The sequence below is a fragment of the Leishmania infantum genome, chromosome 36 (genome assembly GCF_000002875.2).
Source record: "Leishmania infantum JPCM5 genome chromosome 36".
Classification (NCBI taxonomy): domain Eukaryota; phylum Euglenozoa; class Kinetoplastea; order Trypanosomatida; family Trypanosomatidae; genus Leishmania; species Leishmania infantum.
In genome coordinates, this window is record NC_009420.2 from 2,264,236 (window position 1) to 2,274,832 (window position 10,597).

The 10,597-nt window shown below is 56.6% G+C and overlaps 3 protein-coding genes across 3 annotated transcripts; all 3 read right to left on the bottom strand.

The window, feature by feature from the left end:
• Positions 1-3,461: 3,461 nt before the first annotated feature.
• LINJ_36_6180 (putative kinetoplast DNA-associated protein) lies at positions 3,462-3,947 on the bottom strand (the record flags this gene model as incomplete). Its single annotated transcript, XM_001469937.1, has 1 exon — positions 3,462-3,947. One exon carries the CDS (start codon positions 3,945-3,947, stop codon positions 3,462-3,464), a length of 486 nt encoding a protein of 161 aa, XP_001469974.1.
• Positions 3,948-6,420: 2,473 nt separating this feature from the next.
• Positions 6,421-7,299, bottom strand: LINJ_36_6190 (conserved hypothetical protein; the record flags this gene model as incomplete). Its single annotated transcript, XM_001469938.1, has 1 exon — positions 6,421-7,299. One exon carries the CDS (start codon positions 7,297-7,299, stop codon positions 6,421-6,423), a length of 879 nt encoding a protein of 292 aa, XP_001469975.1.
• A 1,408-nt stretch (positions 7,300-8,707) lies between these two features.
• On the bottom strand, positions 8,708-9,727 carry LINJ_36_6200 (conserved hypothetical protein; the record flags this gene model as incomplete). The annotated part of the gene is made up of 1 exon (XM_001469939.1): positions 8,708-9,727. The coding sequence occupies one exon, from the start codon at positions 9,725-9,727 to the stop codon at positions 8,708-8,710; it is 1,020 nt and encodes a 339-aa protein (XP_001469976.1).
• Between the last annotated feature and the right edge of the window lie 870 nt (positions 9,728-10,597).

The following is a 10,597-nucleotide window of genomic DNA, read 5'->3' on the forward strand; positions in this document are numbered from 1 at the left end:
CTCCGAGGCAAGGGGTCCCGTGCCGTCGTTTGTGCTTTCTTCCTTCCGCCAGATAGAGAAGCTTTTCGTAGCGCCTCTGGCAGTTGCCTGCTGTGTTCGCCCTTATCGAGCTGCGTAATGCACGTTTCGGGGAGATTGCCTTGCCTTCGCGAGAGTGGCGCGATGGCGGCGCCGGGGGTGCAGCAATGCGGCCCATCGGAGACTTCCCGATGGGGGGCCCGCGATGAGACTGCGGTGATGCGGTCTTGATTGAAGGGCATCTCGTCCTCATCAAGCACGGCCAACGGCAGGGTGGAAGCGTTTTGTATTCAGGATGAGGGGCCCACGCGCACGCAGGCACGGGTGTCTCTTCGGATCAAGCTCCACTGTGACCGGTCACCGGCTTGAGTGTAAGGAGCGTCACCGTGACCTACACAATGTGGGGTGTGAATGGGCTACTGCTAGATATGCCGTCGTATGATTATCATTCTTTCCGTCTTTTTTTTTTAGTGGGGAAGGCAGAGCTGATTGCACAGACTAGCTTTGGGAGAGAAGGGGACAGTAAGCGAGACTCGTCATCATTCACCGCTCTTGAGTACACGTAGACCATAGTGTGTGCGGGCCCTCGCGTTTGCGTGTTTGTCTCTCAAGTGCCGTTATGAGATCTTTGGGGGGGGGGGAAGCACATAAAGTGTAGGATGAAAGTAAGCAGGAAGAGCGGCACACAGGAAAGACGCAGACCCGCAAAAAGGGGGAGAACAGAAAGAGAGAGTCGTTTAATGCCTCCCCGCTCGCGTGCACATGCGTCCGACGAGTACCGCTGTGGAGAGGGTACGGGATAATGGAAAGAAGGAGAGGGAGGGGGGTGGGTGGATGGCTGTACAGCACACCAACGTGAGCAATAGAACCCGAGGTTGAGAACATAACAGAGAGGGAGGTATTGCGTTTTCGCAGAAAAAAAACCACAGCAGCACCGCCAAGAGAGAGGGCAAAGACGAAAAGAAAAGCCGCAGTGCCAACTGCAAACAGAGCGAAGACAGCGCTCACTATAGATCGGAGGCACGAGCCATTCACGCATAGTGAGAACGAGTCGTCGCGCTCTTCCGCGCTTTACTCTCGTCTAATCTCGCCCTTCTTCTGATGTAGACGGAAGACTGAAAGGTCGCTCCTCGGCTTCATTATGGCGGTTATGTTGAAGAATGTAACTGCAGCTGGCTTTCCGTTGGGTAGTGTATTCCGTTGCCGAAGCCCACTTGACGAACGAAGTGATCCGTGAAGTGTGCGAGTGCGCCGGAGAATCGGGTGGACGCTGTGAGCGGCGCATGTGTGTGTGTGTGTGTGTGTGTGTGTGCGTGCGTGCGTGCATGCAAAAGGAACGAAGAAAATGAAGGGAGTAAGGTAGTCGTCGTAGTTGTGAGTGTGAACGACGGAATAAAGAAGGTCGACGACGCGCAGACAAGCAAGGGCAGAAGTGGAAAGAGCGAGGGAGGGAATGGAGTGGAATCACCGTGTGTGAGGGACGCAAAGCAGAATGCTACGCCCGAAACGGACACACCTCGACAGTATTCGTGACCCCAGAAGATGAGGCGCGGGCGCAATGGACGAATGGCGATGTAACAACGTGCTGAATCGTATGCCTCTCCCGGTGTCGCACGCATTGAGGTTCAAAGGCCTTTGGGGCAAAAGGGAAGAACAACAACAAAAACGAACATGCTCGCACGCACCTCAAGTTGTTCCCTATGCGCCGTCGCGACCCTCGCTGCATCTCCCTTCATCGCCGTTTTTTTTTATATGAAACGTTCTCTCTCTCTCTCTCGGCGAAGAAGAACACAGGAAGAACGCGCACTACGCACACAGAAGCGCCGATATCTCAATCTAACACTAGAGGTACCACACATGAGCGCGCACAGACACGCGTATAAACGCCTTGAAAACTAAATCTATACCTGAAGAAGAATGACAGAGGAGGACGCTGTCGCGCCACGACGACAGAGACGTTCAAGGGAGAAAAACGAGAGTGAGAAGACAGGGTAGAGGAGGAGAGGCTGTATGTGCGCCAGCACAGTCGGTAGCGTCTACAAAAGAAGAGGAGCGAATGAGTTCAAAGACGATGCATACGCACACATTCCTACACCAGAAGGCGCGGACGAAATAGACAGGGCGAGAGACAGAGGGCGGTCAGCTGGAGAGGAGAGGACAAGACACGCGAGCAGGTGCGCTGAGAGGTGACTCATCATCAGGTAGCTGTACGCTTGAACAGAGCCTTCTACAATAGAAATCTTTTGAGCGGCTACACACCTCCGCGGTGACCCTTGTGACGGTGACTCACGCGGGCTCCTGAAAGACAAGTGCTTGTAAATGAGTACCGCCTCCGCCAACGGCCTCACTCTTCAGTGCATTCGTGCGCTTTAGCGGCGTCCTGCTCTCCCGTTCGGCTCTCGTTTCACCGCATTTAGGGAGTTCCTGTGCACCGGCTCAGTCGATCTCTGACCTTATCGCCGATCTATTCTCAGATAACGGCGATCTGCTTCCTTGTAGGAAAAACACCCACACACACAGCGTGAACGCGGTAGTTGAATCCGTCTCCATCTTTCACCACTTTTTTTTCTATTTGCAATGGCCACCATGGGCATTCAGTTCCCTTTCCTTCGCTCGCCAAGAGCTGCACAGGCCGTCGCTCGTGGTCCCTCACCCCTCTGCAGAGAAAATACATAAAAAGGAGGGGTTGGGGGTGGCCGTCATCATCTACGTACAAATACACGCGTGCCGTCGAGGTCGAGGAAAAGTAAAGAGAGATGTAACATCAAGAGACACAAAAGACCAGGAGAGAAAAAACAACAACCAAAAACAAGAGCACATGGAACGGCAAAGGCATGCTGTGTATGTGCTGTTGATGGGCGCGTGCAGAATAGGATGAGTTGCGCGTGCGAGTTCGCTGGATGGCACACCGATGACTCACAGATCAAGCTCATCAGGCAAGGGCAATGACAGGGCGCCGTGCACATATAGACACAGGGAGAAGGAAGCGGAGGGAAAGGAAGCGAGGGAATCCTAGTCGCAGACCCGCTCTGCATCAAACCTCGCGTTGAGCGGGTACGGGACACGAAAAAGCGCAGTAATCTAAATAAAACAACGACGGGGAAACAAAGCATGCTTAACGACGAAAAAAAGAGGAGGGCAACTCAAGAGGGTGAAAGGCGAGCAAGCACACAGGCGGGCGGGTGGGTTAGGCGGCGCGCTCGAGTCCTGCTCAGTAGACCTCGACCTCCCAACAAGCCAACAAGAGCAAAAACACAGAGCAGCGCTCGCCGGAGACGTAAAGAGGAGAAAAGACGGGTAAAGGGTGAAAGAGTACTCGGAACGACCCGCCTGATCAAGGGAGCGCGTAGATCGGGTGTACGCCATCTCGCTTTTTCGGCCTCACAGCTTCGGCAGCAACCGCGCAAAACAAAACAAAATACGAGACACCAAGAGCAGCGTCCCTATTTTTTTCCGGCAGACTTCTTCGCGGCGCTTTTCTCCGCCTTGGCTCTCTTGGCGGTCTTGGGCTTGGTGGCAGCCTTTTTCACAGCGGTCTTGGCCGAGGTAACCTTTCTGGCATTTGCCTCTTTTAGTGCTTTGGCCACCTGCACATCGATCGGCTTGTGGAGCTCGTATAGCTGAGACAAGGCAGAGAAGCGCTTGCGGTAGTTGAGACCCTGCACTACCTTGTAGTTCTGACGCACAAACTCGGCGAATTCCGTCTTGCGCGGCGGCCTTGCGCGCTTCCGCTTGCGCAGGCTTGGGTGCACCTGCGCTCTTTTCTGTAGATCGCGACGCTGCTGCTGCGAGAGCTCCTTGTACATCTTGGAGAGCATCTTGCCGCGCTTCGCAATCGACACGCCCTGTAGCGACGGGTTGTTCTTCTGGTCCATCAGGAAGACGGAGAAGGGGCTAACGCCGCGGAGAAGACGAGCTGCGCGGAACATGGAGGGCGGCAGGTGTGAGGGTTGGTGGGGGTTCAGTAGTTCTAAAAAAAAAAATATAGAGGTTTCAGGCGCTGCTCAGAAGCAGCGCAATAGCAAACGAAGAGAAAGCTCTATGTGGGGTGTACGTATGGGTGTGGACGCGGACGCGAGAAGCAGAGCAGGGAAGGGATGCGCGAGACAGTCGTGTGGAGAGCTTCGACGAAGGGGGGAGACGAGGTCGGGCCGGGAGGAGGCGCTGCGTCTCTCTCTTTCTGTCTCCTTGCGTGCTGCACCGAGGTGACCGGATGTGCGGTGGGGGACTTTCTAAACAAAGCGCAGCAACCGAAAGGCGAAACAAGCACGCGGCGGTGACCGAAGGAGAAGCACGAGCTCGATAGAGGTGGGTGGGTATACCGAGGCAGAGCAAGCGTACAGAGAGAGAGAAGGAGAGAAGAGAGGGACACACTCATCCGGATAAAAGCAGGGCAATCATTTTCTCAACATCCATCTAGTGGAGGAAACCAAAAGGAGTAGAGCCTTGCCTCCTGCCACCCGGAAAGGCGGCGGATAGCTGCTCCGCCCTTTCTTTGGGGGGAAGAGGGGTGAGAGGGAACAAGTTGAGCGGACGCCCCCCCTTTTCTTCATCCCAAAGCATGCTACTCCGTGTGGTGGAAGGCAGTCCATGGGCGACAACTGGGGCCTGATTATGCGAGTGTCTGTGCGTCCATGTATACGGCAACCGCGTCCTGCAGCTTCACTATGTACGGATGTCTGGGTGCCGAAGTCCACATACATGCCTCTGTACGAAAATGGCAAGAGAAAAAACAGCAATGGGAAGGTCTGAAGCGCACCGGGAGAGGAGGAGGACTGCGTAGCCCCACCCCAAGGAGAACGAAACGCACTCATCCCTGAGCGCACTCGCCCTTCTCTCGCGACGTGAGAGAACGAAGTGTAGACAACACGTCAGTGGGGAGCGATGCACACAACGAAATGCGTAGACAACCTACGCATGCACGCGAGTGTCGAGGCACGCCATGCATGCAAGGGCACCTTTAATGTGCACGGCACAGTGCACGCCGCCTTTCACCGTGCCATACTCGTCTACAACCGAGTACCACCACCAGTTCGCCAACTCACCTTTTCTTTTTCCAACGACCGCTGCTTGGCGGGCCATCCAGCGAAGGCGTGTTCTGTGCGTCAGCAATGCCGCCGCATTCGATAGTGGCAGCCCCCGGTACGCTCATGTGAGGGCAGTACATATCATCCGCACTCTTGACGTCGCGCACGAATCGACGGTCAACATGCTCTGACTTGGTGTAAAAGTCAACGGCCAGAAACGCGGCCCTGAAGCACAGGATGAGCTGCATCTGGAGGCGGTTGTGTAGGACGGCGCCGTCGTCGTCGGCACATAAGTCCTCATCGTGTCGGAAAAAGTGCACCCACGCAAGGATACCGGCGCTAGCAGAGGCACACGGGCTTTGGGCGGGCAGCAACGCCTACTCTGCTAGGCATGGCACGCCGAGCACCGTCACGGTTCATGCCTCATCACCAACAGCAGCGACCGCAACCGCAGCCCAACCACCAGCTGCGGCGCTGCTGGTGAGGGGACGCTTCTTGGGCAGCATGGGTTTGACTGAGTCAGGCGTCCACATGCCTCGCGAGGGCCGCGTTCGTGCGTTCGTGGCGTCGGATGCCGACGCAGCCGTGCTCTGAGGCTTCGTCCGAAGCCTCACGTTGGCGGAGGCACGGCAACGACCCCGCTGTGGTGCGAAGCTCTCAGAACGTTCAGCGTGGCAGGCAGATGCGGGGAGACGAGTTTGAAGAAGACGGTGGAAAGCGTGTCATTCGCCTCGCCGTGTGAAGGGTGGCGCCGCTGATCGATGTGCTGGGTTTGCTGACTGCGCTGCTAGAGAGACCCATATACACAGAGAATCAGGTAAAGAACAAGGCACAGAAGCCCCACAGAGAGCCCCCCTCCCTCTCCCTACCGCAAGGCGCAGTCGTGATCGATTCTTAGAGAACAAACAGAAAGCAAGGGCGAAGGGTGCCTCATGCCGGTAGACGTACAACCAATACCTCTGCGCTGTGGTACTTGCCGTTTTTTTTTTTGGCTCTTTCCACGACGCAAGCATGGCAGCGTAAAGAGAACTTCATGACCAAGGGATTGATCTTGCTGTCTCACCGAGACATGACACCTCGACTGCCGATGCACACCAGCAGACGGCATGCGCCCAGAGAGAGAAGAGACGAGCATGTGCACAAAGAGCAGCGCTTTTCCTCTTCCGTGGTGGCAGGAAAAACCGTCGCTACTTCAGCGCGAGATGCGTAGAAAAGACCAAAAGGCAGCGCCGTATAGAAAGAGGCAACCCGTTGCAGCGGCCAAATCACTCGAATTTGTGACCTGTCGACGATAGCCAGCGAGTACATGCATCACGCGAGCTGCCACTGGCTCCATTTCTGCAGCACCCCAACACACAGCAGAAGAACCTCCTCATCACTGTCTCGGCTCTGTCGCCCCAGCCGCGGCATCGCCATCGTCAGACATGGTCAGCATCTTTGTGATGTTTTCAAAGGTGTTGATTTGACTTCGTACCGCTTCCATCCTCTCCGTCAGCGCAGTGACCTTGGCGAGCTCCTTGTCACGCTCTGCTTTACTCGTCGCGGCGCGACGCCGAAGCATTTCAAGGTCGCTCTCCAGTGCCTTGAGCATGCGCGTGCTGCGGTCCTTATCCGTCGAGGCAGACTCGTACACCCTCTTGGCCTCGTTCAACTGTGATTGGATAATCGAGAAGCGGTTGAGGAATTCGTTCACCTTGGCCTGGAGCTCCATCTGCTGCGCCTTCGCGGCGGTCAGCTGTTCTGTCTCCGTCTCTAGCTGTTTTCGGAGCTCCGGGGTGCGGCGAATGTTATCGTCCTTTTTCTTGGTGAGCGCCTCAATCTCGCTCGCGCGCTTCGCCACGAGCTCGTCGAACTTCTCCTTGCCGGAGTTCGAGTGCTGATCGTAGATTTCCTGCTGCTTCAAAAGGAGTTCCTTTCGCGACTGCGCACGCTGCTCACGCTCTGCCAACTCTCTCGACACTTCATCCACCTCGGCGATGCGTTTCTTCAGCTCCTCCGAGATCTGCTTTCGCTGCAGCTCGTCGTCCTCTTTCACCGCCTTGTACTTCGCCTCCAGCCCTTCGTTCATCTTCTCGAGAGTCTCTTGTACACTCCGCAACTTTGCCAGCTTCTCCTGCTCCACCTCGAGCTCCTTGCGGAGATCCTCCTCCTGCCTCAGCTTGCTGTCCAGCTCCTGCTGCTTTGTCTCTAGCTCTAGTTCGCGGTTGCGAATGCGAAGCAGCTGCATTACGAGTCGCTCGGATAAGGCAGACATCTTGACGAAGACGGATGTTGGTGTGCGGCTTGTACTCTCAGTTGCTTTCACGAGGGCGATGGGGCTGCAGCGGGAGAGAGCTGCGCTCGAGAAGACGCTTGCACGAAATCGAGAACGCAAAGGCGAGGGCGTAAGGGGCGGCGCAGGGGAGAGTATCACCGTTCCCTGGCTCTCTCCTTGTGCCCTTGAAAGGGCGGTCTCTGAGTTCGGCACGTGTCCCCTCCCCCTCGGGTGATGGTGATCCCTCTTGTGTACGAATATATAGGGTGCGCGTTCGTCAGTGCAGGCGGAAGGAGGATGGAGGTCTACACTCTGCGATAACGCAGTCGTGAAGTCTGGGGCTGGAAGCACAATGAGACAAGAAACAAAAAAAAATGAAAGGGAGATGCATGCAATCTGAGACGCGATAGCGGATGGCAGCCACCTGACCATCGAAGGTGACGGAGATGAGCGCGAATGCAGCGCGTAGTCCCGTGTGCTCGCGGTCTGTGCTCGAACGCGGGAAGCGCAGCGCTACGACAACGATAATGCTGACGAGAGCCTTTCTAGAGCCTTCTCGTGTGTGTGAGTGTGGGCGTGTTCACGTGACGCGACAACAACAGCAAAAAGAGCACGCGAATCGCTCATGCAAGCACAAAACAAAGAGACACACAGACGACCGGATGCGCGAGCACGCCTCTTTCACTGTCCCGTCCACCAAAACAACCAACAAAAAAAAAAACGATGGCGGAAAAATGAACGGACCAGACGAGCTGGCCAGTTCTTCAACATTCTGTCCGATAAACCGCGAGAACCGAACAAAAAATTGAAGAGGAAGGTAGGAGACCAGAGTGTAGAGAAGAAGAGGACGTGGTCAATCATTGCGAGAGAGAAGTGAGAGAGACCCACACAGTCTGCCCACGGTGCGTAGAAGAGCCTCCTTCCCAGCACAGACGTGCATCAGGGAGGCCTAGCAGATTTGCGCATTCTTTGTCAAGTCTCTGCTACTGACCCATACATCAACTGACACGTTGCCCAGACGTGCTGCGCCAGCGCCTGAACGCGTGTGGACTGTGAACGCAGATACGCTTGACATTTTCTTCAGGTAAGATTGAAGCAGCGTCAATCGCGCGCACGCGGGGCTGTGTTCATCGCGACATGGAACATTACTTTCGGCCAACCGCACAACAACATATCCACTACTACATCCATCACCCCATCCATTGAAGCACAGGGACGCCCAATGGCGCCAACGAGCGCGGCAGAAGGCACAAGAAAAAGAGGAGGATGGCGTGCAACAGGAGAGTTACGCGAGCTGCATACCCCATCGACTCTTCTTTGATAGCAACGCAGTAGGACAATCGCCCCCCCCCCACCCGTCTAATTCCTTTGAACGCGTCCCTCTCTTTCGAGACCCCTGCAGGATGTGTCAGCGGCTGCGAAGGTCCTCGGCAACAAATTTCTTGAAGTTGGCGCCATCCCGGTTGGAGATTTCGGGGATCGTGAGAAATACAATTTTGCGCGGGGTGGTGGCGTCAAACATGTAGAGCGTGACGTCGCCGCCGTAGTGGGCGAGAACGTCCTTTGTCACTCTCCGCAGCATATTCTCACACACACCGCACGGGAAGAGCGGGTTTGGCTCCTTTGCGGCCCTTCCGTGCACAAATACCTCTCGCACGCCCCAGGTGGGGACACCGAGTGAGGCAAGCTTGCCCATCGCATTCTGCTCGGAGCAGCGCGACCCGCTCGGCGTGCTGAGCTCGTAGTTGACCGCGATCACGCCTCGTCGCATACACTGGCACCACGATCCGCTCGGCGTGCCCATCTCTTCAATGTCGGCCGGGATGGGGGCGTCGATGTGCTCCTCGTGCGTGTTTTCTGGGTTGTCGCCGTTGAGGTGACAGTGGCATTTGTTGACATCCACAAAGGTAAGCACCGATGTGACTACTGGCCGTGATGGATCGTGCTTGCGCCAGCTACAGTGCGCATGCGTGCGGCAGAAGCTCTGAATCATGCGCGTAGCGTTGCTGAAGAAAGTGTTGGGCTGTTCCTTCTTGAGGTCGATGATGCTGAAGGTCTCGTCAGTGCCGTAGCGGGCGCGAATCAACGAGCATGCATTCATCACAAACGGTGCGACTTGGAGCTGCATGAAGGCAGACGCGGTCAGGTTGAGCAGGTCGCCGACGGTATTCAGGAAGCCCGGCAGTCTCACAGGTGCCTCTATGCGCGGGAACGCCATAAGCGCATTCGACAGCAGCATCTTCGTGTCCAAGTCACGCAGCACCGACAGCGTCAAGAAGGCCTCCGCCCACCGCGGCGGGACTCTGGCGGCCAGCGAATCGAAGGCGGCGTTTCCGAGCACCTGCATGTCCCCCACAGTGCGCACGCCTTGCTCGTCGAGGAACTCAAAGAAGGCGCCCGCCTCCTTGCCTGACAGGGCGTTGTCCATCACGTGTTGGCCCCACGTACGCAGGGTAATCTCGGACGTCTGCACCTGCTTGGGCGTCACCGTCGTGTCGGCGTGAATGTACAGGCATCTGATTCCGTTTCGGCATGTCGTGTTGAAACGACACATTGTCGGCACCACAGCAGGAAGCACCTTGGCCGTCTTCAGCCCAAGTGCAAAAAAGTACCCGGCCGTCGGCTCTATCTGGTTCGGCGCTACACGTATGTTCTGCCCGGCGCGCGCGACCGTCAGCGGCAGCCTCGGCAACGTTTCCAGACGCATGCGCCACGCATCTGGGTTGAAGTGGATGCGCTCGCACGAGCAACCCAACCTTTCGCACCCGCGGAAGCAGCGATGGACCTTCTTGGGAGAAACATAGAACCGGATCGGCGGCGGTTGCACGTCGCGTTTATGAAAGAGGTAAAACGCAACGCCACCACCGAGGGCGGTGGCCACCGGAGCGGCAGAGTGGATGCCTGTAGAGTCGATGCTGCTGCTGAGCATGTGTGGTGACGCGTGGCTATTCTCGTTCGTCGTGGAGCGACTGCGCGTGATCGGCGATCTCTCTGGCGGTGGTGGCGGCAGCGACGATAACGGGTGCAGCAGAGCAGCTTGGCGACCCGAGGCCGCGTTCTCCGGTGTTACGGGGCGCTCGGGCGTCGTGGAGGGCGCCTTGGCCACCACGTACCCGCCCCCTACCGAGCCAACGGCACACGTATCATCGTCGTAGAGCAGCGGCGCGTCGTCCGTGGTAAGGGCGAGCACAACATAGGACTGTGCCTGCTGTGCCTCCTTGAATGGGAGATATCCCTTGTAAAACGGGATCGAAAAAAATGTCTGCGTTGCGATTTCCGACATGGCTAGAGAAAGGAG